Consider the following 26,779-nt stretch of genomic DNA (forward strand, 5'->3'; position numbering starts at 1 on the left):
GTCCATGTCCAGCATCTGGGCTGGCCAACCCCAGGCCACCGAAGCAGAGTGCATGAACTTGACCCCTATGCCACCTGGCCGGTCCCTAGATGTTTACTTTTGAAGGACAAAAACAGGCAAACACATTCAGAGACTGGATGCTTTTGGACTGCAGTGTGGAATTATTCATTCTTCTGCTCTGCATTTGATGGGACTGGCTCGACAAGAAAGCTTCAGATGTTAGAAAGGGGTTCTACCCAGGGTCTCTCTCCTGTGGCCTGGTCATCAGGGTTCTGGAGCTGTCTGGTAACCTGGCCAAATCCCACTATTTCTTCCAGAACCTGAGGTCTGGGCCATCTGAGCTTGTCAGGCGTATGTTCAGCTCAGTTGCCTGCAGAAACTGCCACACTTTGCACAGGCCGTGGGTGGCGAAGCACTTGTGTGTGCCCACCCTGCTGTTCAGCTTGGAGCCACCACTGGTTTCAATTATGACTTCAACAGGCAGCTTGGAGGGCTCCTCTATTCATTACGGTGCCTCACAGTCTGTAATTAGTAATAAAGGAACACAGGTACTTCACAAAGGTAAAGAGCTAAACAATAATCAGGCAGTAAAGGCAATGCATTGGGATTTTTTTTCAGCTCTTTGTTTCTTTCAAGTTAAAAAAAAAAAAAAGACTTTCATTGCTTCGTTTTATTTTCTTGCCTTGAATAATCTGGGTTTGAATCTCATTCTGGCCACTTATTAGCTGTGTGACTTTGAGTGTTTTACCTAACCTCGCTGTCCTCCAGTTTCTTTATGTGTAAAACGGAGATAACCATAGTTCCCATCTCATGGGGGTAGTTTGAGGATTAAAAGAGCTAATTCACGCAGAGTGCTTTGTAAGGAGCTTTGCTCATGTAAAAGCTTGTTCTGTAAATGTTAGTTCTCATTATTATTACCATTTTAATTTCAAGTGAAATGAATGCATAGCGTATAAGACATAGGCATAGGTCTTTTAAAAAACCTTCCATTACATAGATTTTCAAGCACAAACACATGAATTGGTATCATTACCCCCCCATACACACATACGTACCCATGCTAGCATTGACAGTGATCAATATTTCATCAGTCTTGTTTCACGTACCCCCCTGTGTTTTCTTCTAGAATATTTTAAAGTAAATCCCAAGCATCACGTCATTTCCCCCATAAATCTGAGTGGTTTTTTGATATTAAAATCCCTAATATGCCAAGAGCTTCTTTTTGATGTTAATGTCCCTAATATGCTAAGGGTTCTTTGGGACTGTCATCTTAACCTTGAACCCCAGGAGGACCCCCGGAGGAGTTACTGCAGTTAGTAAAAACTTTACAGATGTTTGTTCAATTAGTGAATGAACAGCCCAAACAGTGTTCCTCCGCCTTTTGGTAGATGCTCCATAGATATTTGTTGAGTGAATAAACGAGGGCAGCAATTTTACAGAGTGCCTGATGTATACGGAGATGCATGTTTTACAAAATCAACAAATATTTTTAATACTTGGATGAGACTTTTCAACACCTGAAATCCCACAGGTTTAATATTGCCGTGAACATTCATAATGCCCAAATAATTAGCACTTGAAACAAGGTTTCATTCTGGTACTCAGATTATTTGTGAAAGTCTGACTGCAACTTCGTGAAAAGCAATTAGCAGATTCTTCAAACACATGACAAATCCTTTATTACTGTGCTTATAAGTGACATGGTTTACAGAAAACCAAATGTAATTAAATAACATCGAACTTGAAACCTACCACAGACTCAAGATATATAAGTTATACTTGGCAAGGCAAAACTTCTCAAACACTAGGTTGTTTCAGGTGAAAGATAAATTCCCGTTAAGTAATTCCAACGCGTTTTGTTTTTTGTCTTACAGACAGTTCCTTTGGCAACAACTTCCACTTTAGCTTTTATTATATAAAAATATAACAAAATTTCATTATATACAAACATTACATTACACAATGTACAGGTTAAAAACACTAAGAAAATGGCAAGCTGCAAGTGAAATTAAAGTCAATAGCATGATAAGAAAAATTAAATACTGCACACATTTCATAAAAATTACATTAACTACATTTTTGTTTGCAAATACCAAACAGTACCAAGGTGATTGGAAATAGCTTCCAACAACTTCATTTTAAGGCACATCTTGCATATTTATATATACAACACTGAAACCGGTCAATAACTTAGGGGCGTCTCGGAGTGACCTGTGTATGTGTGAAGACATGCAGCGTGGGATTACACATTTTCATTGGCTTCCTTCTTTGGGGACAGGTACCTGCCAGGGGGGGACTGATAGAGGGGCACCCCGATCTCCTGTAAGTCTGGGAGCCTCCCTGGACGGGGTGGGGAGAGCAGAGTGACTGTCCTGTCATAGTCTCTGTGTAGCACTTTCTCATAGACGCTCTGCAGCCCCACTGTCTTGGGCAGCTGGGCCTGGTAGTAATTGTCCCTGCGCAGAGGATCCCGAGGCAGGGACGTGCTCTTACAGAAGGTTGACATCTGGGCTGGCGGGTGAGGCGGGGGATGCGTGTTGGACCCTCCGCAGGATGGGCTCCAGCAGCGGTCGGAGTGGCCCAGGATCTTACACTCAGCCGTGCACGCCCACAGTCCTGACATTAAAGAGAAAGGGAGAGAGCATGATGATTATCACTGACATTCCACACACCTCCGCCTCCATCTGCACAATGTCAGACAGGGTCAGGGTGGCTGAAAAGGAAAGCGTGCATGAAGAGGAAGGCCAGTGATTAACCATTTGAAGGGACATTGTTTCCTGTAAAGCCACTTAATACCAAGTGGGCTCAGCTTCTTTTGCTGGAAGCAAAACAATTTGATAAGCAGAATTCCCCTCCTCACTTAGCATCACCCCTTCCTCTGCCCAACAGGATGGAAGTGTGCTTTACTCAAATGGTGTGGCAGCCTCGACTTGGCATTTTGAAATTCACTGTTATCGGGTGGGCTGGGATCCGGACCTCCAGGACTGAGAAGAGTTGGGGAAGAAGGAAGGGGTCTGGGAACGGAGATGGAGATGGGGCAAGCAGAGGCATGAGGGGAGGGAGAGGAGGAATGCTGAACTAGGCAGGAAAAAGAGTCCTCACCACTCTGCATGTGGTTGATGAGATCCTTTTTCAGGGCGTCCCCGCTAATGTCCGAATCGCTGTCGTTGAAATCACTGTCCCCTTTGCCGCTGTCTTTGCCGCTGAACTTCTCCGCTTCTCGGCCGGAGATGGTGTTGAAAGAGTGTCCTTTCCAGACCGCCACGGGGGGCGCCGGCTCCTTTCCGAAGCCGGGGGAGGCACCATACGGCTGCAGCAGGGAATGGGGGGAGGAGGGTGGGGGTTGGACGAGAGACAAACAAAAAAAAGTGCCACAGGTTAGGCATCTCCCGCGCACACCCACCCAGACCCCTCCAGTCTCTTCCCCCAGCCTGTCCGCGGAGCACGGAGGGGGGCGCCCTGCCGAAGGAAGGCCTCACCTCGGCATGCGCGCCGCGGAGCCGCTGCTGCCCCTCGAAGTGACAGGAGCTTTCCCCGGTGGCGCTGCCGCCCTCCGAGCCCGGGACTTCGGCCGCGGCGACCGCGGGCGGGGGCGCGTCGGCCGCGGGGCTGCCAAAGGGCGCTTTGCCGCTGCCAGGGAAGGTGAGCACGTCGAACATGTTGGGCCTGGGCCCGGCTCCCCGGGCGGCCTCCTCCGGGGAGCCGGGAGCCGAGGCTCCGCCGCCCGCCGCCCCGGGCCGCTCTTCCCGGCGGGCCCCCCCTTTGCGCACCTCCTTCTTGCGGCGGTTGCAGGTGGTGGCGATGGCGATGATGGCAGCCAGCAGCAGCGTGCAGCTCCCTGCTAGCACGATGATGACGATCAGCGGCGTGTCCCATTGTAGCGCCGGCCCGGACGCCGCGAGCCGAGAGCCAGGCGGGCGAGAGCGCTCTGGGCTGCCCGCGCTGGCGGGCGCCACCGGCCCGTGCCCGCCGCCTGCTGTCACCACGAAGCTGACGGTGGCGGTGGTGGAGAGCGGGGGCCGGCCGCCGTCGGATATGACCAGCAGCGCCCGGAACACGCGGCCCGGCGGCTCCTGCGAGAGGTCGCCAGTGAGCACGATCTCCCCCGTGCGGCGGCCGATGGCGAAGGCTTCTCGCGGCTCCTGCTGCAGCAGGTCGAATGCCAGCTCCCCATTGGCCCCCTCGTCCGCATCCCGCGCCTGCACGCGCACCACGGCCGTGTCCCTTGCTGTGCGCCCGGGGACCGCCACTTCTAGGGAGCCGTTGGCTGGCGCTGGGTGCACCAGGACCGGTGAGTGATCGTTCTGGTCCAGCACCCGAACTTGCACCAGGGCGCTGCTGGAGAGCTGAGGGGAGCCGCCGTCGCTTGCCTGGATGCGCACGTCAAGCTGGCGCAGCGTCTCATAGTCGAAGCTGCGCAGCGCGTAGATGGCCCCAGTAGCCGGGTCCACCGACACGTAGGTGGACACGGCACCCCCTGCGCGGCCCACCTCGGCCTCCAGCAGCTGGTAGGTGACCTGGCCGTTGCGGCCCAGGTCCGGGTCCCGGGCGGCCACCGTGGCCAAATAGGCGCCTGGGGGGTTGTTCTCACGCACAGACACTTCGTAGACCGGCCGCGTGAAGATCGGCGCGTTGTCGTTCTCGTCGCTCACGCGCACTGTGTAGGGGCGCACGGTGCGTAGCGGGGGCGCGCCGCGGTCCTCAGCAACCAGCGTCAGGTTGTACTCCGCGATGCGCTCGCGATCTAGGGACGCCGCGGTCACAACCAGGTAGCTGCCCGCGTAGGCCGGCTGCAGCCGGAAGTGCTCGTGCCCATAGAGGGCGCAGCGCACCTGCCCGTTGGCTCCCGAGTCCCTGTCCGAGGTGCTGACCAGCGCCACCAGGCTCTCGCGCGCCGCCCCTTCTGGCACCAGCGAGATGGCGCCGGCCTCTGGTGTCCCAGGCCCAGTAGTCGAGGTCGCGTCTGCCCCTCCGAGAGCAGCGGCGGCGGCAGCAGCTGCGAAAGGTGAGGTGGCAGGCGCACCCGGGGCGGCCAGCGGGGTGATGGAGATGTCCGGCGCGTTGTCATTGACGTCGCGGATCCGCACGATGACCTTACAGGTGGCGGCGCGGGGCCCGGGGCCGCGGTCCTGAGCCCGCACGTCCAGCTCGTAGGTGTCCTGGCGCTCGTAGTCCACGGGTCCCGCCAGGGTCAGGCGGCCCGAGCGCGGGTCTAGGCGGAAGAGGCGGCGCGCCTCGGGCGGGGTGCGGGCGCCGAAGGCGAACACTACGTCGCCGTTGGGGCCCTCATCGGGGTCGGCCGCGTCCAGGTCCAGCAGTAGCGAGCCGACGGGCGCGTCCTCCGCCAGCTCCACTTCGGCCACAGCGCCCTGCGGGAATGCCGGGCTGTGGTCGTTGGCGTCCAGCACGCGCACGCTGAGGGCGGCTGTAGCAGAGCGCGGCGGGCGGCCGCCGTCCTGGGCCACCAGCTCCAGGCTGTAGGCGGCCTGGCTCTCGCGGTCCAGCTCCTGCAGCAGCACCAGGTCAGCGCACTGGGCGCCGTCCGCGCGCGTCTGCAGCTCCACGCGGAAGGGGCTGTGTGGCTCGGACAGGCGCACGCTCTGCAGCCCGTTGGCACCCACGTCCTCGTCCACTGGCACCTCCAGGGGAATGCGCGTGCCCACCGCTGCTCCCTCGGACACCTCCACGGGGATCTGGGCCCGGGGAAAGCGCGGCGCGTGGTCATTGACGTCCCTCACCTCCACCTCCACGTGCACGAGCCGGAACTGCTCCTGCGAGAAGCTGACCACATCGAAGGCCAGCACGCACTGAGGGGCCTGGCCACACAGCCGCTCGCGGTCCAGGCCCGCGTCCCCGACGGTCAGCTGCCCATCGCCCTCGCGTACCCTGAGCAGCGAGCTGTTGAACTGCTTCATCAGGCGGAAGCTTGTGTCTCCGGACACTTTCATATGCAGGTCCTCAGCCAGGGTCCCGATGACCGTACCAGGGGCGTCCTCCTCAAAGGTGCTGTATCGCACTGTCTTGCACTGGGCCACTGAGAGCACCCAGCAGAGGCTGAAGAGCTGCAAGGGGAAAAGGCAGGGGCTGCCCCCGCGCCTCGCTGGACTCATGCCGCCAGCCCCAAGTGCTGTTCCAAAAGACTGAGGAAGATTCCTCTCTGGTTTGCTGGTGCGGGCGTAGAGTCCCGGGCTCCTCGGAGCACGATCTTTGCAAGCTCCGTGAGGGAGAAATCTGGGGGCTGCAGCTCGGAGGCTCCGGCGGGCTCTAAGGACGCGCGGACCCGCCCTCAAACGGCAACTCTCTCTCCTTTCTCCTTGCTGGAGCTGCGCAGCCTCGCGCCGCCGCCTCCTTTATAGCCGCCGATATGCAAATCACCCGAACCGGGCAGCCAATGGCACCCTCACCCTTGCGCCGCTCCTACACCAGCCGCTAACAATCCCTGTAATGTGGAAAGGCTTAGAGGGGAAAGCAAGGAAGGAAAATTAGGGAATCTCTCCTTTGTTTCTTTAACTCCTTTTGCTTTTTTCCTTTTCCTGTCAGCGCCCTGCATGTAGAGAAGTTGGCACAGGTCGCCAGGAATAAAAGAAGTGGATGGTTTTGTTAATTATGCCCCTCCCATACCGGTTGCTTGAACTAAGAGCAAACACCCTGGGGGTTCACCCCAGCGGCCCGGACCTCCCACCCACTCTCTGCGTTTTGCATCTCGGAGTCTTTTTAACGCTCGCAGACCTCTCTGCACAGACTTGCTCTGCCGAGGGAGACTCTGCTCTGTTCATCTTCTCTCCCTGCTTCCCACGGCGCCCGGATAGCCTCTCGATTAAGGAACCTGAAGGATAAAGGAAAATTGATTTTATTCAAATTTGTGTACGCGATTGTGTTTTGCTCATGTGAGCCCCAGTGATCAGAGCTGCCACTTCTCTTTCAGAAAAGAGCCCTGCGATGTGTTAGTATGCATGTCACTGTCCAAATGGCTTTCTTAAGCCCTGGGCGCTAGCAGGGAAAGAAAAAAAAAGTTCCAAATAGGATTTAGCTTAGGCTTGAGGAGATTTGGAAAGGTTTCAAAGATCAGACTGTATCAAAGGCTTATGAAGCCCTCGTTAGCAGTGGAAATAGAATGGCGTGGCAGGCGATCCCATTGGAGGCCTCAATGTCTGTATTATTTCACTGTGACAAGCTAAGGGGAGAGAAAGTTGAACAGTTTCCACAGAGGAGTCGGGCTAACTTGAATATAATGAGCAAACGCCACATGTATCCATTATGTTCCTCTATTCATCCCCAATCACTGCCATAACTCTCCGCTAAACGGTGATGGGCGCTGAATTCCACACAATACCCTGCTCGTATTAAAGTGCGTTTAGAGAACTTCCCCTCCTGATGCCCTGTTCCGCCTATTTAGAGGATTTTCTTTCTGTTCTAATAGGGCCGCTCTGGGAAGTTACTCTCATCCCGTCCCAGAAGAACAAAACCACAGCATGACGTTGAAACCTGGCACGAACTTGGGGGGACTTAACCATCTGCTTACGACAGTGTGGAGCTTCGGCACTGCCAAACTCTGGGCTGGGTGGGTCCCAGAGCTGGCCAGGCATTTCGCTCTGTCCCCACAGGTATCCCCCCTTCAGCATCCCTGGAGACCAGGGAGACGGGGCTCCAAGGAGGAACAAGAGGAATTCTTACTGAAGAGCTTTATTGAGCAAGCTATGCAAATACAAAGGAAGGAGGAGAGGTAACAACAAAAGTCACACATGGAAGGATTTTTTTTTAAAGGTGATGGATTTGATAAGCAGACTGCATTCAGTAAACATTATTCTGAATCCTGATTTTAGCCCTGCTGTCAGCATGCTGTCTTTGTTTTCCTCTCCCTCAAACCCGAGGGAATGTGTTCTGAGGTCCTCACAGAAGAGATGCAGGAGTTCTCCCCAGAGTAGGGAGACGAGCAAGGGAGCTGAGTGGGTACTGGGGGTGAGCGAGGGTGAAAGAGGTGCTCAGAGTTGCCAGAGAGCAAAAAATGCAGCTCCAGCCATCAATAAGTAAAAGCTCTTATGAGATCGAGGGAGTGGGGCGGTGGGTAGTTGGGGGCTTTCTCAGAACGGTCGTACCTCTCGGTTCCCTTTCCCGCCTCCTCCACCTTGCAGCCCCGGGAGTGCTAAAAGCGATGAGACCGGGCAACTGCAGCCGCGCTGGGACGTGGAAAAGGCTACGCCCCCTACAGGAGCCCAATTCTCAGGCTTCTCTTCCGCTTTTTTTCTCCCTCCCATCTTTCATTTAATAGCTTGCTCTCTCTCTGCTCCCGCCTGAGACGTTTCTTGGAGGGTATGTGCAGCCCAAAGAATTGTCTGTCTTCTTTCTGAGACCTGCAACACACCCACTCCGGCCTGAGACCTCCTGGTGACCTTTGGCGCTCCGGTGGTCCCGCCCTCCCTCCTCACCCCTGTTCCCTGGTCGGCCCAGACGCGAACAGATTCAGAACTCGGTAGTTGGACAGCGGCCTCACGGGTGCCACGCGCGCAACCCGGGGAGGTCAGGTCCGCGCCGCGGTGCTGCTGCTGAGCCGAGCACCGGGGGAGAGGGCAAGGAGGGAGAGGGCAGTGGGTCCGGAGTCGCAGAGAAAGGATGTCTTCAGCTGTTCCCGTGAGTAGACACTGGCCCAGAGTCCGGCCACGCGCGAGTGAGTGGCTGGGAGCCGGACCCCACGCCTGCGCCCCCCGCGCCCGCAGTTCTAGGCTGGACCGCGGGAGCCCAGCCGCGCGTTTTTTAAATTTGGGTTTTTTTGTTAGGCCAGAACATCGAAACTACCTAATGTTTTTACTCAAATCGCTTCCACGTCACAATGCTCATTCTCAAGACTGAAATAAACGAAGACGTGCTTGCGGAGGTGGCAAAGGGAAGAGTAGGGGAGCTGGCAAAAGGCAAGAGGCGGGAGGGGTGTGGGGCGGCTAGCAGCAGGTCCAACGCGTTTTGTCCGCTGCCAGCTCCTCGACCGCTCGGAAGTGGCCACGACAGCGGCGGCGCCAGGAAGTGCCGAGCGCGGAGCGCAGAGCCCGGGCGGAGAGCCGGGGAGCAGAGCGCCGAGCACGGCTGCGCGGCGGGCGAGCCGAGGCCTTTCCGAGGCGGCCGTAGAGGTGTGAAGGCACGCGAGCAGAGTGAGCTCCTGGCCCCGCCGCCTGCAGCCCCCAGATTATGGAAATACGATTTAAAATAGCGCATCAGCGCCTACAGCAACTCCCCGGGGAGGCAGACCATCCGGGGAGGTGGGGCCGCAGGAAGGGAGGGGAGCTCGCCCTCCCCGGGCGCTGATCCGGCCCCACAAAAGCTGCTCAAATCGACTTGTTATCATACCAAAGGCCTGGGCAGGCTCAAAGGAGCCCCTTTCTCTCGGTTTTAGCAACTTCGTCGGCAACTGTCTCGAAATTCTGAGAACAAACACAGCCCCACAATGGCCGGCGTTTTCTCGGAATGCAAATGTTGCGGGCTCCGCAAAGCTGGGTTTCTGTCACCGAGCCTAATGCCCGCATTGTGAAACTCGCGTGCAGACCCCGAGATTGACACCGGCGTCACGTGACGGATTAGGGCCCTAGGAAAGTTTTCAAAGCGGCGACAATGGAGGGCTCAGCCTGATCTGATATCTCCCACAGTTTAGCGGGAAAGAAAATCAGGATATATTCTCATATGTAATAGGATTATCTTTTCCATTTCAAGTTCTATACAGCATGTAATTTATTTTTAATTAGGATTATATCTACCAGGAAAGGGAACTAGACTTCGCTGGGAAGTGTAATTCTAAGGATGGATGAGGAGAGGGGTTATTTTTTAACCTTTTAACTTAAAAAAAAAAACGCCAAAAACTCAGGGCCCATCGTTTTTCCTCCTACAGGCTCACCCCATCTGATAAATCTTCCAGAGAAGTTTGCAGCAAGTGCTTGGCCAAGCAGAGAACAGAGGCAGCTCTTCAGGGGCGTCCAGTTCATTCTTGTTAACGAAAGCACACTTTGGAGAAATCTCTTAGAATTCCTAAGTTGCTGGGTTTTACTGGGGTTTGCTCTCTAGAAATGCAACCAAGGTTTTTTCTATAACCCAAATGCTTATTTTCTATTTTTTAAGAAGTTCCCTGCCCCTGCCCCCCTTATTGGGCTGTCAATACCACTACAATGACTTTTAAACTTTAATACCAAACCACAGAGCAGCATCTTCTATAGCTCTCATTCAAACTCAGCAGTCAGACAATGAAACAGTTTGGGGGTGAAGGGAATTGTTATTTAAACATTAATTTTAGATTGATCCCAGTACCAGAAGTTCACAAACCCTGGACCATTTCCAGATCTGGGGCCACTCATCCTTTTGTGTGTTCTGTCCGTCAGCTCACCCTGGAATACCCACTTTACCTGATAAGAAACAGAACACAGGCTCTGCAATCATCCTGCTTGGGTTCAAATCTGAACATTACCACTGATTTGCTGTGTGACCCTAGGCAAGTTACTTGGTCTTTCTGTATCTTAGTTCCCTCATCTGCAGAATGGGGATAAAAATAGTACCTTGTAAGGTTGTCTTGAGGACCACGTAAGATACCCTATCCAGTGCTTAGGAAGCCCTGAACACATTAGTTATCATTTCCTTTTAAAGCACAGGGAAGAAACATCAGAGGCCATATAATCTAAACCTCTCATTTTATAGGTGAGTGATTTGTTCAGAAAGGAAAAAACCCTCTCCCTTTCCTATCTGCTTCTTTGCTTTAGTTACAATTATCCTTCTGATTCCTTTTTTTCTCCTCCTGGAAATAATAATAGATATGGTGGTAGGTGTATAGATCCCAAAGGAAGGAGAAAATGGCTGTGTGAAGGCTCAAGCAACTTTCCACCTTCATGTCATTTCAAAATCTTTTGGTTCTTTACTCTCTGGTTAAGATCACAGGATGACAAAGAAGAATTTTCAGTAGACATTTTTACCACCCACTTCCGCAGAAGCCGTGTGTCATGACTGAAACCACCACAGAAACAAATATTTAATGGACAGCAACCCATGGTTCTGGGGGAGCAGGAGTGTCCCACAGGACTTTCCCTCCTAGGACCCTAGGAGCACCAGTGACCTCCTGGGACTTACGCACAGAACCAGTGTGTAAAAAACGTTGGCCCCTGTGCTTCCGCTTTCTGTTAGTCTGCTAGGGCCACCATCCCCAAATGCCGCAGACTGCGTGCTTTAAACAGCGGCGACGTGTTCTCTTGCAGCTCTGGGGACCGGAGGTCCAGGATCAAGGTGCTGGGAGGGCTGCTCTCTCCTCAGGCCCCTCTCCTGGGCTGCTGATGGCCGCCCTCTCTCTCCCTGCGCTTGCCCCCGGCATCTCTTTCTCTTCTTAAAGGGACACCAGTCTTATTGGAATAGGGCCCCACCTTTATCACCTCATTTAACCTTCATTCCCTCCGCAAAGGCTCTGTCTCGAAATACACTCACATTCTGTGGTACCAGGTCTTAGGGCTTCAACCTGTGAAGTTTGAGGGGACACAAGTCAGTCCGTACACCCTCAGTCTCTCAACCAACACTGCTGAGAGCTCACTAAGTGCCAGATTACGTGGTAGGTGCTGTGGGAACAGAGATTAAAGAGCAAATGATCAATACTGATATAAATGTATGATGGAATGAATAAATAAATGGGAGAGAAGAGACGAATCTCCCCATCAGAAGAATACTAGGGGCTGGCCCCAAGGCCCAGTGCTTAAGTTTGCACGCTCTGCTTTGGCGGTGCTGGGGGTTCCCCAGTTCAGATCCTGGGCATTGACCTACGCACCGCTCATCGAGCCATGCTGTGGCAGTGTCCCATATAGAAGAACTAGAATGACCTATAGCTAGGATATACAACTATGTGCTGGGGCTTTGGAGAGGAGAAAGGGAGGCAGATTGGCAACAGATGTTAGCTCAGGGCCAATCTTCCTCACCAAAAAAAGTGTATACTTAAAAAAAAAAAAGAAGAATACCAAACAATTTATGTACATATTCTCCCCTCTAGGAGGGTGAGCATAACTCCCCATCCCTTGGTGTGGGTTGTGTATAGGGACTTCCTTCCAAAGAGGATGGTATGGAAAGGAGGGAAAAGAGTAATTTTACATGGAGAAACCTGACAGACACTACCTCAGCCGGGTGATCAAGGTCAACATCAACAGTGACAGGTCATGTGGATAATGTGTACCCTTGATGTGATGAAAATGGCACTTTACCTCAAGAACACAAAACCCCAGTCTAATCATGAGAAAAACAGCAAATGCAAATTGAAGGATAGACATCTTCCATCTTCAAGATACAAATACAATCTTCGAATCTACAAAATACCTGAGCAGCACTCCTCAAAACCGTCAAGGTGACCAGAAACAAAGAAAGTCTGAGAAACTGTCACAGTCAAGAGGAGCCTAAGGAGACACAATGACTAAATGTCACGTGGTATCTTGGAAGAAAAAATGACATTATGGGGATCTGCCTGGTGACGCAGTGGTTAAGTTTGCATGTTCCACTTCCCTGGCCCAGGGTTTGCTGGTTCAGATCCCAGGTGCAGACCTGTGCACCGCTTGTCAAGCCATGCGGGGCAGGCGTCCCACATATAAAGTAGAGGAAGATGGACATGGATGTGAGCTCAGGGCCAGTCTTCCTCAGCAAAAAGAGGAAGACTGGCAACAGATGTTAGCTCAGGGCTAATCTTCCTCAAGAAAAAAACAATGACATTAGGGAAAAACCAAGGAAATCTGAATGAAGAATGGACTTTAGATAATAGCAATGTGTCAATATTGTTCATTTATTGTAACAAATGTGCCATATAATGTAAGATGTTAATAATAGGGGACACTGGGTATGGAGTTTATGGGAACTCTCTGTACTTTCATGCAATCTTTTTGTAAATTTAAACTGTTCTAAAATAAAAAGTTTATTAAGAAGAAAGAATTAAAGGAATCATAGAGCCTTCCGTCCAGCCCAGAGGCCGGGAAGGTAGAAGAGGAGACGGCATCCTCCTTGTGTGTGAGGAGTGCCGCGATGAAGTCTCACACTGCTGCTGCCCACAGTCCTTGGGAGAGTGGAACACCTGGACCCGTGCCACACGTCAAGAGCGGTGGTGCAGGTGTGTGCTGCATGCCTGTATGAACCCAGAGGAGGGGGCCCAATTTTGCTGGGGAGTGGGCATGCTCAGGGAAAGCTACCCGGGGGAGGTGACATCTGAGCTGAGTTTTGAAAGATGAGTAGAAACAAGCTAGGAGTAGAAGGAGAGAGGGAGGGGTGGAGATGAACAGGGCATTTCCTGCTGGAGGACGACCAGCAAGCTCAGGGCCATGAAGGTCTGAGGGCTGGGGTGTAGGGCGCCATGAGGGGCTGGGGTAGGGGTATAGGGGTGAAGACAGCCAGGGCGAGCAGGTAGGTGCTTCATACCCCATGTTAAGGAGTTCCAGTTTTATTCTTAAGGCAATGGGGAGCTGTTGGAGGATGTCACCCCTGAAATCAATAGACTCACCAGGGAAAAGGGAGTGCGAAAGAAGGGCGGGAAGGGAAGTGGAGCAAAAAGCTTACACTGGCGGACTTTGATCTGGCAGAGAGGGGAAGGGCAACTCTCTCAAGAGGCTGGTTAGGGAACAGTGACTAGCTAGTTAGTGACCTGGCCGGATCCCAAGAGATTCCGGGCAGAGAGGCATGCGTTGAGATAGCACTTGCTGTCTGTGGGTTCAGCCAAGGGACTGTGTTTGCTGATGTGTCGGTCCTGTCTCCTCCTCTAGCCAGAGGGCGCTGAAGTGAGCAGCGCGGAAGGAACAGCTTGGTGAAGCCTGGGCATCACAGTCCCCTGGAGAACGCGGTTCCTCTTGGGAGCCTTCTCTCTGAAGTCTGGCTCCCAGGGCAGTGCAGGAGCACAGCAGTGGTGGGGAGAAAAAGCAGGTGGCTTTTTGTTCAGAAAAGCCAGGAGCAAGTCTAGAGTCACTTCAGTATGTCTTCGTTGGCCGTCTGCCCAAGAGAAACGGTGGTGGGGCGGAAGCCGTCAGTTCCGCAGCTGGCCACGGCCTGGGGGTGTGGACAGAGAGCCGGTGCTCCCCTCATTGCCTGAAGATTCAATGTGAGGGCAGGAATTAAGGATTTCCCTGGAGCCCTTTTGATGTGGATCTAGTCTGCCCCAGGGAGAGAAGCCCAATGTGTCCTGGCCTACCTGTCCATCTATGTGATTCATCTCTAAAGTTATACAACCACGCCATAACCAGACCCCACCTGCACTCATACCATTTAATTAACTTTTACATCATCTTTCCTTTGTCTAGTAAAAATAAGTCATGTACCCATGCCTATAAATTTAGCCCCAACCCTCAACACATTGCAGCCCTTCACTGCCCATGGGTCCTGTCCCCATGCTTGTAGCCCTTCACTGCCCATGGCTCCTGTCCCCATGCTATTCTCTGAATAAAGGAGCACTACTGCTAGACCTTGAGAGTCCAAGAAGTCTGTCTTTCAACTCCTCGGCTCGCCGAGCCCACTTCACTTTGGTTGGAAAGTGTGGGATGTAGGATGTGGCCTGGGCTCCTAGGAACTTGTTTATGGGTCATGGGAACTTTGAGGCAGAATTAGGACTGATTACCGAGTACGTGGTGGAAAAAAGAGGTGTAGATAACCAAAGGAGCCTTCAGTGAGGAGCAAAAGAACCACAAATGTCTGCTTAAACCATGTGCAGGAACTCTGTAGTTGGATAAATTCGATGGATGAATTGCTTTCAGAGCCTAAAACATGTTGCTGCAAATTTTGGGTTTTGTTTTTAATAAATCCCACATGATTGAAAAGAAATTGAAGCAGGAAATTAGAGCCTTTTCAAGGCAGAAAGAATTTTAATCGTTGACCAGTCTTTTTTTTTCCTTCCCTCAAAGTCATTGTTCTGTAAGTGCGGAAGACTTCTGACTCAGGCCATTCTTTGCATCAGACGGCTTGAACTCGCCTGCTCCAAGTGGGTCACAATCCACTTTTGAAATGGAAATGAAGTCTGCATGGCAGCCTCACCCTCAGAGGCCTGGGACCCGGCCCAGCCAGGGCATGGCAGAGCCTGGTGTTATAAATTTCTCTGTAGATCTGAGAGCAGTTTTAGGCCATTGATCTCACGTCACCCAGAATCGAGATGGAGTGACTGCTGATAAACTGCATGGTGACAGGCTGAGGCCTTGGGAAAAAAAAAAGTCTAGATGTGGCATAAAAACAAAAAAAGAGCTGATGGATTAGTTATTGGCCTCCCCATTCCCCTCACCCTGGATTATTTCTGAACACTTTAGAAGCATTTATTTTCAGGTAATTTTACAGTTGTCTTTTTGTCCTTCAGAGGTGCTTTGGTCTACGAAACCTCTCAGGGAATTTAGATGGAATCATTCTTATATGTATTTCTCGACAGCCCCCGGAGGTCCCCAAAGTCTTGCTCTTAGGCCGAACCCTTAGGAAGATTTTACCTGGATGTCCTGGGAACTGGGATGCAAATAACCACCGGCATTAATGCTAATTTATGATGCTTTAGCCCATCATCCAGCCTGCAGTGCTCCAACACATCGCGCTTTAATAAGGGCCAGCAGGGAAAGAGGTCCCTCGGTGGGAGCAAGAATAGGAGATAGGAGGCTCTGTGGCCAATATTTAAATGAGTATTTCCCCCCTCAAAACTTTCTGAATCCTCTCTTGATTCCAGCTCCTCTGTCCAAAGGGCAGTGTGAATCACCTGTCAGTCCCAGAAGGCCTGGAGTGCCTTCAGAAGGATGCTGAGGAGGTGAGGTGAGAGGGCCAGGGAGATTAGGCGAGAGGGAGATTAGGGGAGTGTGGCGGATCATTTGTGTTTGGGGATGAATGAAGGTTGAATTCTTGCTGCCCTGGCTCCGAGCTCCCGCTTTGGTGTCCAGTGTGGGAACCCGGGATGGGGAAGAATGGGCTGCTCCACGCATTGAACCGAGAGCCCTCTCGGGCACGGCCGGCCATTTGTAGGGCATTAATCTTGCTTTGCTTTGCCTGGGGAGCCTTGTATAGAGGCCCATGGTCTCAGAGGACAGAGAAGAGGGTTAGATGGAGGGATCAGAGCCCCCACAGGGAAAAATAATGTGACAGGCTGCCAGAACATGGCGACTGGGTGACTCCTGTTCCCTCAGTGGCCAGGGGGCCCTGCCGGGCCCTGCATCCTTCAGGGCTGGGAGCTGGGAGGAGGGAACAATATAGGATGTGTGATGGATTACACACTTTTCCATCAAACCCCAGTAGAGGCTTTTGCTGGATTTCTGGAAAAGCAGAAGTGGAGTGGCTTTTTCCAGGAGTGGAATGCCATAAGTAGAATATTTTGGAGGATGATTCTAGTGATAAGGAGCCATGGAATCTACCAGGATCAGAACAACTGCTCACTGAGGACAACTGTGGAGGTATGCCTCCAAGAGGAAATTCAGGGGGCAACAGCAAAATGCAGCTCGTCAAAGTCTGCGGTAGGAGTTCTCCAACTTAGGAGAATTGTATCAGTCAGGATGGGCCAGGTTATGCTTCAGTAACAAAGAATCCCCAAATCTTAGTGACTTGAAACAACAAGTATATTTTTTGCATACTCTGCCTGCCCATCACAGCTGGCCTGGGGGATGTGCTGTATGCTATCCTCACCTGGGGACCCAGACTGACGAAGTAGCCACCATCTGGGACTTTCTCCTTGATGTGGCAGAAGGAAGAGCAAATGCAGCCAATTGTGCATTGGCTCTTCAAGTTTCCACCCAGATATGACACACTTCACTTCTGCTTACATTTCTTTGTCCATTTCAGAATCTTAGTAATGTAGTGTAAAGCTGCTTCTGCTGGGTCATCAGAAGGCAGGCTTGAGGGAACAGTGGGAGAGCTGGACAAAACCGTTAGACAGGCTGAAAGCCAGGGTATGGGCTCTGAGCTTGCTTCCTCTTCTCAGGTCTTGGACAAATTATTACTTTTTTTTTTTTGCGGCAGGAAAATAGCAGTTGGGAGAAAAGCTGGTCAAAGGCATATCCGCCTCTAAATCCAGGGAAGGTCAGAAATAAATTAGAAGTGTCCTCATGTGACACATTCCTTAAAGTATGGGCTAAATTACAGCTCCAGACTAATTAGTGAGGAAATCCCCCAAGAGTGAAAGATTGAGTATTGGAAATGGGATTACATGTCCTCTCTCTCGTGCTTGGGGAAAACTTGCATAAAGTATCTTCATTAATCACAGTCCTAATGGCTTTTACTTTTACCACCATCAACCAACTCCCAGGATCAAAAACATTTTACCAAGCAACTTTCAGAGTGTGGAACTACGCTCCGCTGAGTGCTTCACACTTGGGTTAAACCATCTGCCTTTTAGGGGCATCAATCACGGAGACAGAAGTACTCAGGGCCGTGGAACAAATACTGAGAACAACCTGAATATGAATATTGACACTCTGGGAGGCCTGGAGGATAAATGTTCCTCTGCAGGGAAATCAGAAGAGAAGGGATCGTGTATAATATGGAGGAAGAATCTAACGAGGAGAATTTAGTTTATTGTGTGTGCCATCCACAGTGCTGGGCACTGGGGGACAAGCTCCTGCCCTCTAGGACATTATGGTCAGTGGGGAAGGCAGCCACACCATTGCACAACCTCAGTGTAATGTGGTTAGTGATAAATTTAGTGATAAATGCCCAGGAGAGGAGATTGGATTCTAGGACCTCACTTAAGAAGGGGAGACGGCTCAGGGAACTCCTGTGAGAAGCAGAGGGCTATTTTAGGCCAAGCATTGGACTTGAGAGTAAGTGTAGGGCAGGAATAATGGCCATTGTGTACTTCCCAAGCTCATTTATAACCACAAATATCCAAAAGACCCAGAGACTAAAATATCTCCTGTTAGAGATGAATACAATATAATATTCACATTTCTTGAAGTGGGCGAGGTATAAGTCATACATAAAATAATACGATATTTTAAGAGAGAATTTAGAGAATGTGGAGAGACACAGGATGTCTTGCTGGTATCCTGGTTTCAACATTCTGTTTCCAAATTTGTTAAATGAAGTGAATAATTCTGGCTCCACCTATCTCAGAGTTGAGGTGAGGGTTCCATGACATAAAGAATGCAGAAGCCCTTTACAAACAGCAAAGCATTATATACAGTAAGCTGACAGGGAGGCTTAAACTAAAGGGACACGGAGTGAGTTTTACAGACAAGTGTGGTGGTGGTGGGGGGACAGTGAGGGAAGGGAAGCGGCTTGGGGCAACTGCTGGAAGGCAAAAGAGAGGCCAGATCTGAAGTCCATGGGAAAGTTTTCAGCATCTTTGAGCCAAGAGGTGGGGCAGTGGTAAAGGGAGAAGAGTAGAGCTCTGCTCAGCCGAGGTCAGGAGGGGCTAGAGGCTGGACATCGGTTAGAGAGGAGGTCATTCACTGCTTTCTCCTTAGTGCCTGGCATAGAGAAGCCACCAATAAATATGTGTAGAATGAACGAATGAATGAAATAGCATCTCCTTCAGTTGTACCAGGGACCCAATATTGACTCCTTGCCCCCACACAACAGCAGGAGACTCCTGGTTAATTTTAGTAAATGTGAGTCAGGAGAGGTAGCAGGGCAGACCCAGTGTCGGAGATTCAGTTCCAGACTGGGCAGGCCAAGGCAGGAGGCCCTGTACCTTGGACAGCAGTTCTAGGAAGTTGCGATGCCCTAGATGCGTTGCGCCAGTTCCAGACTGGAATGCCATCCTGCCTGTTCTGCCTGCTCTGGGTTCCATACCCGGCAACATTTGGTCCCTCTTCCCTGAGAGCCCCCAGCCTGATTCCAGCTCCCTGAGGAAGGGCTGGCCCCCTCCCACCACTCCTGCCCAACTCCAGGCTGGTCAAGGCAGCTTCAGCATCTGGGTTTCACTGAATCTTTCTTCACTGGGGCCTTTAAGGCATCGCTCCTTCCCAGACGTCAGCTCTCCCGATGCCAAACCCAGCTCAGAGGCGATTCTAGTTCATTCGTAGACAAGCTCATATTATATGTCATTTATCAAAATCACATTCATATGTTAAATTCTGTCTCCAGGAGAAAAAACCATAGCCCTAGGACACATCTTGTGAAGTTTGTTGCTTACCGTATGTCCTTCTGATACCTCCTGGCTGGTTCTGGATGTGTCCTGTCTTGCTCTGTTGGTATTCCCTAAGACTTAGAACGCAACCCTCTGCTGATAATAATAGTAATAATACTTCTAATAATGGTCACGGGCGTTGAGCACTTTGCCATTGTGCAGGCAGTTCACGTCCTTAATTTAATTCTCTCAATGGCTCTGTAAAGTAGGTATTACTACCACAATTTTCAAAGAAACTGAGGCTCAGAGAAATTAAATAATGTCTGCCAAGGCTCCTAGCCAGTTAATGGCAAGGAAAAATTTAAATCCAATTCTGATGGTGCAAACCCCCGTGTGTTTTCTATCATACGGAGCTACACCCTGATTTCACCACCATCTCACTCTCAGAGGGCCGTCTGCTCTTTTAGCTCCTCTGTCCTCTCTCAGAGGACCCTGATGGGTTTCAAATGTGCGGGACTCCAGCTCCCATCTCCAGCCATGACCCCTTTCCTGAGCTCCTCTCTGTGTCTCTTGGTTGGGCATTGTGTTTGGATACCCAGCTATAATTTCCCAGAGAGTGGGCAGGAAGCAAAATTCCTCCCATCACTTCTCCAGCTGGTCCTTCTTCTCTCTGTCAGTAGCACACTGTCTTCCAGTCTCCCAGATTGGAATCAAGTTTATATTTTCACTCTCCCTCATTACCTCTAACCAATCAGGTTTTTTGGTAAGATGTGTTATGCTCCAAAATGTCTCTTGTATCTATTTCTGACTTTCAGTCTATGGCCCCCATCCTAGGTCAGGCCTCTTCCACTCAGGCCTGGATGATTGAAATAAAGCTTCTGAAGTGAGCTGCCTGCTAGAACACATGGCACCTTTGTGTACATTAGAAAAAGGCTGCCTTTCCTCTGGATAGATTCAGCCCCATGGCAGGGCACATGGCTTGGCAAGAGCATAGGCTGGGATTCAGTTCCCATTGGCTCCTTCAGTTAGGAGAATTTGTGCAGTGAACAGCCTGCACAACTGTGCATGGTGACCCCAGAAGTGAGCCCTCTCCTTGCCTCACGTTTCTCCTCCTTCAAAATATTCTCATCTAGGGTGATTTCAAAATATTCAGCAACAGGTATGGCATGGGCCCTGACCAGTCAGAATGGATTGGCCTTAGCTGAGGAGCAGGATCTAAAGGCTTCCAACTGAGCCAGGCATTGACGCTTTAATTGCTGGATTTTGGGAAGTTGAGGAGATCATGGCAAGTGGCTAGGGTGGTACTTGGGAGTTCACAGCAGTGGATTTTTACCAACCAGTTTGGCAGTATTTTAACAATGGGCACAGCCTTCCTGGTGCGTATGGGCGGAATATTAGCTCTGTTTATCCTGCTCTGAGGAACTCTGCACAGGTTGCCGTCCAAGTCCACTCATCAGTAGTATCTGGATATTTCCCACTTAACAATCATCAATTTCTGCTGACAACAAGGACCTTGACATAATGATTGTTCTAGGATAGGCTGAAATTTAGGTGTGCTTATCATCAGAGCAAGTTCAGGCTCTTTGCAGACCTGCCTCCAGGGGGCGCTCAAGATGTCCTCCTCTCTCTCAGACCTGTCATCATTCCACCTGCTCACCCTACCCCGCCGCCTGCAACAGGAGCAAATGAGCCTGGGGTCAAGACCTAAAAAGATTCAGAGAGACATGCAAATGGATACAGGGTAGGGGAGATACACAGAGGTTAACTTGGCAGATATTAACACAGATGTTAAGCCTGGTCATCTCTAACTCTATTTCTATCTATAAAATAGAAGTTTTACTCTTTTTCTTACTACTTCCCATTCCAACAGGTAGCCAGGCTCTTGGCGTTTCCTTGCTTACAAGGTTTGTTCTGGGCCAAAAATGAAAGCTACTCTGAGAACCAGAGAGGAGGAGAGAATGGGGTACACGTCTGGGGGTGTGAGCAGGGGTGTGGTTGGAGCTTTCCCTCTGTTAGGAAAGAAACAGGTGGCCATACCCTGGGGAGGGGCCCAGGCTGGGAGGAGGGGGGGTGTGCTTCTAGGGAGTCGACTCTCCGGGTCTCCCAGCCTCACCTGAAGGGACCGTATGGTGTCCCCAGGTGCCTGGTGTGGCTCATTGATGGGAGGATTCACTGCAGAGGCCTCTGGGATCTTTGCTCGAATCTGGGGAGAGCACCCCAATACTGACTACAGTGAATTTCTGACCAGTTCAGCAGGATGGTGTTTTAGAGTTCGATTTAATGAGGAAAATAAAGCAACGAATCGTTCTTTCATACCTATATTTGTAAAGAAAGTTTTATCCCTGCCTTAAAGCTTTCTTCAGGCCTCTTTCTTGCGTCTCTCTCTTTGTCTCTGCCTCTGTCTCTCAACTCATCCCCTTTTTTATTGCTTTTGGCTCCTCCCTTGTGGCTGGTGTGATAGCACTGGTCCGGGGAGCCTGCCTCAGAGGGGGGCTCTGTGTAACGTCCAGCAGAAACCAGCAGTGGCTCAAAGTAGAGGAGGCGAGGAGTCCTTGTGGGGCAGGCTCTGCCATAGTCAGTAGGGGGAGGGGCTCAGCTTCACCCAGGCCTCTTTCCACACCTTCTCCCCTTGTCTAGGACCTAACACCCAGCGGCCAAGCAGTCTGTGGACTTGGGGTAGCGGCCGAGAAAGCCAGTCAGCCTGTCTCTGTCCAGACCCTGAGTCTGAGGCACCAAAAGTGTCCCTGGACAGCAAGGTGACTCAAATCGCTTCTCGTCTTCTTCCTTAGTGAGACACCTCTGGAGTTTTAGCTGGGCACGTGGCCGTCTAGAATCAAGACTACATTTCTCAGTCTTCCCTGTAGCTGGATATGGCTATGACGCTCAATTCTGGCAATGAGACGGAAGCAGAAATGTTCTGAGTGATTTTTGGGAAATGGCCTGGATTGCTGTGACCTTATTTGTCCTTCTTTCTTTTTCTTTCTAGAATAGGAGTTGGCAAACTTCTTCCGTGAAGGACCAGATAGTAAGTATTTTCAGCTCTGTGGGCCATGTGATCTCTGTCACGACTACCCAGTTCTGTTGCTGAACTTCAAAAGCAGCTACAGACTAAATGTAAACAAATGGGTATGGCTGTGTTCCAAATAAGACCTTATTTAGCAAAACAGGAGGAGGACTGGATTTGGCTTGAGAGCAGTACTTTGCTCAGCCCTGGCCTACGATGCATGTGTGGTGGCTGGAGTGAGAGCAGCCATATTGGACCATGAGGTAGAAGTCATGTACTGAGAGTGGCAGAGAAGTAAGCTAAGAGCCTGAGTTCCCAGTTTTCACACAGCCGCCCTGTGAGTCCTCTGGATTTCATTTACATGAGGAAAATAAAGTTCTACCTTGCTTAAGCTACTGTCAGTTGCTAAGGAGCCTAATCCTGACTAATACACCATTCATGTGTGGTTAAGCCCAACTCACCAGAGTAGGAGACCGTTGAAGAACATAGGATTAAAGCTCTAGCAAGGAATGAAGCACGCATTTTCCAGGGGTGTGTCCTATATTCTGCACACCTCCGGAATTTTCCACCCATCTCGATGAACTGAGGCCACAAATAAAACTTTGCGACTGATCTTTGTGTCCCCTGCAGGTGGGGAGGGGCATGGAGAGTCAGTGTAACTGACTTGTGGTCGGTGTGACTGACAGGCCCAGGGGTTGGCAGGATGCAACGTTTGGTGGCTGTCTCTGCAGCTCCACACACTGGAACCTAGCTGTGACACATGCAAATGAGGTTTACAAGGTGTAAATGCAAGTGAGCTGAGTTTTAGCACCTTTTTTCTTTTTTTCTTTTGGCTGTCAGTGGGAAGCCCTCCCTGGAACCAGTGGTGGGAGAGCCCTTTAGTAATTCCTCCGACGATTTAGTGTCTTGTGTCTAAGGATCTGACACTGCTGAATTCCTTGGGGAGATCCAAAAGCTCAGTTCGTAGCATCTGGGAGTGTCACCGAAGTGGAAAGAATCACGGGGTAATAGAAAATTAAAGGGCTATGGACAAACCCTGCAACTTGTCTCTGACTCCAAAAATGTCTCTTTCTCCGCAGCTGCTGGACTGGCCGCTTGCTGGGAGCCTTGCCGCCCTTCTCCTGCTCCAGGCAATGCTGCGCTTGTTTCTGGGGGCAGACTGCTGCTTTATGGAAGGCCGGGGGTTGTCGCTCCTGGAGGAGAGAAAGCAGAGTGGTGTTGTGCCCACACTCTGTCTTCAAGCATTTAAAGGTGTATGTGTGTGTGTGTGTTTAACGAGGCAGTTGTGGGCAAACTGTTGCCCGTATTACATGAAAGAGGAGAGGAATGGGCTACTTTCAAACAAGAGAGATTTTGATTAGACCTAAAGAAGAAAGCCTTAGCCTTCGAGTGATGAACTACCACGCTGGGAAGCTGAGGTGAGGATGCCAAATCCCTGAGCTGAGCTGATGCATGGCGGGATGATGAGTCAGACTTAGAAGCACGTGGATCTGAGTTCACATCCTGGTGTACAGCCTCTCACTTGCTGGTTGGCCTTGGGCATGTTGCTCAACCTCTCTGACCCTTAGTTCCCTAGCTCACTGGGTAGTTAGGCAACTAAGCTACCTTAGCGACAACAGGAACTCAGGCTTCTTCTAGCTTGTTTCTTGGCCATCCTCAGAAGATACTTTCACCTCGTGGTCCAAGACGGCTGCTCTCACTCCAGCCACTACACATGCATTTGTGAAAACTAATAACCAGAAACCTCATTTACAATGGAGTTGGGAGGCCAGAAGAGAGAACTCTCATGCGTGTGCCAGTAAAGCACACAGGACAGATCCCAACAGGAAGAGAGGGACCTGCATCTCCAACAGGAAGTGATACTACTTTCTGCCCCAGCAAGAAGGAAGGGAGAAATTCCTCTTGCCTAGCAACAGCTCACCCAATGAGAGACTGCCGTAACTCAGCCAAGGAAAAGCCACTGCACTTCCAGTCTCCTCCAGCGGACTCTGGGTTTACAGCAGCCCCTCCCAACTGCTTAAAGAAATGTTTCTCTCCTTTGTTTCCTGGGACTTGCCTGTGGCTCTCTGTAGACTGCATGTCCCGAAATGTAATTCTTTGCTGTTTTGCTAGTAGAATAAATGGCAGTTAATTTGTTTCAGGTCAACATATTCTGGACCAGAAATTGGCAAAGGAAGGTCCACAAGCCAAATCCAGTCTTCCACCTGTTTTGGTCAGCAGACGGTAACACTGCCGACTTGCCAGGGAGGCTGTCAGGAATGGGTGTAGCAGTGGTCGTAAAGGGCTAGCACAGTGTCTTACCCAGAGCAAATGCTCAGAAAATCTGAAATGACAGACGAGAGCCCCTCAGCCCTGCGCAGGTCGGATATTTGCCTGAGTGAGGCCGCTGAATCAGTGCCCACTGTCTGTGCAGGTCGGATTGCACTGAGGACCAGGACAACTTCCACTGCAAAGGCCCTTCTGGATCCCTTCCTTCACGTCTTCATCTTCTGCATCTCAGGTCAAAGCTTCCTCTGGAAACCTTCCCTGGCTTCCGCAGCCCAGTCAAAGCCCTCGCCACACACTCTCAGGACCCTGTGGACCTCACTTTGTCACCCTGGCCTCAGCAGCTGCTGTTTGTGGTTTCTGAGATCATTTGTTAACATCTGTCTCGCCACCATACTCTAAGTTCCAGAGGGCAGGGGCTATGTCTGCTTTTCTCACCATTGCATTCTCAGTAGCCAGCAGCATACCTGGCGCAGAGTAGATGCTCAGTAAATGTTTGTAAGGTGAGTGAATAAATGAAGGCTGTGTCCCTCCCTCTGATTGTATTTATATCGATGCTTTCTGTTCTCTCAGATCAGTTTGCATAATTATTCCCCTAACCTGACCGGTTCTGCGCTTTGCCCCCACTTCATGTGCCCATCAGGGGGGCTTGTACCTCACTGAACGCCAAACCACCTGGTTGTGGAGGCCAGAGGCTTCCAGAGGACGTAGGGTCAAAAGGCTGGGGAGCTGTCAGATAGCTAGGGAATTTTGCGTTAGATGGGCTGCTGCATAACTATCTGCTTTCAAAGGCTTCGGGCTAATCAGAATTTCAAAGGATACTTTTAAATGTAATAGGATTCTACCTGAAAGAGCAATGAGCGAGGCATTGGAGCTGTTTATTCCTCTAGTTGCTATTCTAGGTTTGTATCAAAGATAGCTAGGGGCTTGCGATTTTATTTTCATTCTGGCACAAAATGGAAAAATCTAATGTGAGGGCAGGATGGCGGTGCTGGCGAGACCACAAAGAAATACTCCACCCAGCTCCTTGCCTCAGTTATTCTAAGGAGAACAGAGGAGCACAGGAAGCTGACTGAGCAGTGTCCTTCTCAGCCGAGTCTTCCTGTGAATACAGGTCAAGTTTTCTCTTCCTTTCCCCAAAACAGCCTTGGCGGGTCCACGTGGGTTAGACATATCCTCAAACACGGGCAGCACTTCACATAGAAAGTGTTAAAGATCCCCTTTAAAATTAAAATCACTAGTATTAACACTTTTCATTGTTTTTATGACTGTTGCTTTTGACCATCGTAGTCTTGGGGAAACTTGTGTAGAAGAAAAAAAATAAAACCACCAAAACAACCCCTTCTCAAAATTGTGGCCGGGGGAGGGAGGGAAGCTGGGAAAGCACACGAGTACATATGGTATTTTAAAAGATCTGCACCTGCTTTTCTCAGACCAGCTGGCAGACTATTCAAAGAAAAGAACCGTTCTTTCTGGAAATACTCAGGACTGAAATCATCTATCAGGGGGTTGATAGAAGCTCTCTGGGATCGATTGCAGGAAGACTGTGCCAACCATCGTTTTAGAAATTTGAACAGAATTAGAACAGGTACTGTGTTTTAAAGAGCGGTTTTGAGGTTTTGACACCCTGTACGTTTTGCATATGCCCGAGAAATGGCAGAAGCAGCGCACATCTGCTTTGCATATAAAATTGTCATTTCCATATTAAGTTGCTTTATAACCAGGTTCCAGGTGCTACTTTTGAGATGCAGTGGAATAAGAGCATCCATCAGCGCATCTGAACAGCAGAAACATCAGGCAACAGCTGGGAGCTGGCCTGTGCAGGTTCCTAAGTGGGGCCCTGTCCTCTGGGGCCTCCAGGCCCAGCACTCAGAGAATTAATTCACTGCACAAGGCCTGCAGGCGACCTGCATCTCACCCCTTGGCCATCCTGGAGCCTGCATCCTTGATTCTGGTTCTTGGCGTCTAACTTCTTGGAAACAGTTACTGAAATTTAATAGAAAGCATGTGAAAATAATGATGTATTTGGGCCAATTTGATAGCTATCCTAAAAAGCTGTGCCCGGGCATTATTCCTGGGAAACGACATTTAATTTCTCACAGAGCATGCAAGCCCGAAGGGTTCATATAGCCAACTCTGCTATTTAAAACCATCCAGGGTTCTTGCTGTGCCTTTTGTTGAGTGCAATTGCATTATCTAATGAATAATCAATGCTCAACTGACACCTGAGGGCCCAAACACTAGTCCTCAACTAAATTCACTGATCTGTTCTCTGTTCCTAATCTTTACCGCTGGGCTGCTTCTCCTAACGTTGAAGCTTTGGCTCTGACCTTCAGCCCACCAGTTTCAGGGGACATTCAATAGATCCATGGGCCCCTGGGACCGCAGATGTTATACTTTAGGGCAGATGGACGATATGTATATACTATTGGACCCACCTGTGACTTTAATCCACTATTATCTTTAGCTCCTTTATTTTTTTATCATTCATTCATTTATCCACTTAACAAATATTTCTT

At 50.6% G+C, this 26,779-nt stretch overlaps 1 protein-coding gene and 1 long non-coding RNA gene across 4 annotated transcripts; one reads left to right on the top strand and one right to left on the bottom strand.

Moving 5' to 3' along the window:
- Nucleotides 1-1,348: 1,348 nt before the first annotated feature.
- Nucleotides 1,349-6,319, bottom strand: LOC106839863 (protocadherin-8). Of its 3 annotated transcripts, XR_006533911.2 has the most exons (4): nucleotides 3,771-6,308; nucleotides 3,480-3,630; nucleotides 3,103-3,310; nucleotides 1,350-2,616 (listed from the first exon to the last, which is right to left on the bottom strand). XR_006533911.2 is itself a non-coding variant. In XM_014854860.3 (3 exons), the coding sequence occupies exons 1-3, from the start codon at nucleotides 6,108-6,110 to the stop codon at nucleotides 2,243-2,245; spliced, it is 2,922 nt and encodes a 973-aa protein (XP_014710346.1). In that variant the 5' UTR covers nucleotides 6,111-6,319; the 3' UTR covers nucleotides 1,349-2,242. The 3 variants fall into 3 exon arrangements, 2 of the variants coding, with proteins under 2 accessions (XP_014710346.1, XP_014710345.1); XM_014854860.3 differs by lacking the exon at nucleotides 3,480-3,630 and having other exon boundaries at nucleotides 1,349-2,616; nucleotides 3,771-6,319; XM_014854859.3 differs by having other exon boundaries at nucleotides 1,351-2,616; nucleotides 3,480-6,308.
- Nucleotides 4,883-25,434, top strand: LOC123289765 (uncharacterized). The gene is made up of 3 exons (XR_011493004.1): nucleotides 4,883-5,005; nucleotides 21,978-22,016; nucleotides 23,075-25,434. It is a non-coding gene; the product is annotated as an uncharacterized lncRNA (long non-coding RNA).
- The last annotated feature ends 1,345 nt before the right edge of the window (nucleotides 25,435-26,779 follow it).

This window comes from Equus asinus, chromosome 11 (genome assembly GCF_041296235.1).
Source record: "Equus asinus isolate D_3611 breed Donkey chromosome 11, EquAss-T2T_v2, whole genome shotgun sequence".
Taxonomy (NCBI): Eukaryota; Metazoa; Chordata; class Mammalia; order Perissodactyla; family Equidae; genus Equus; species Equus asinus.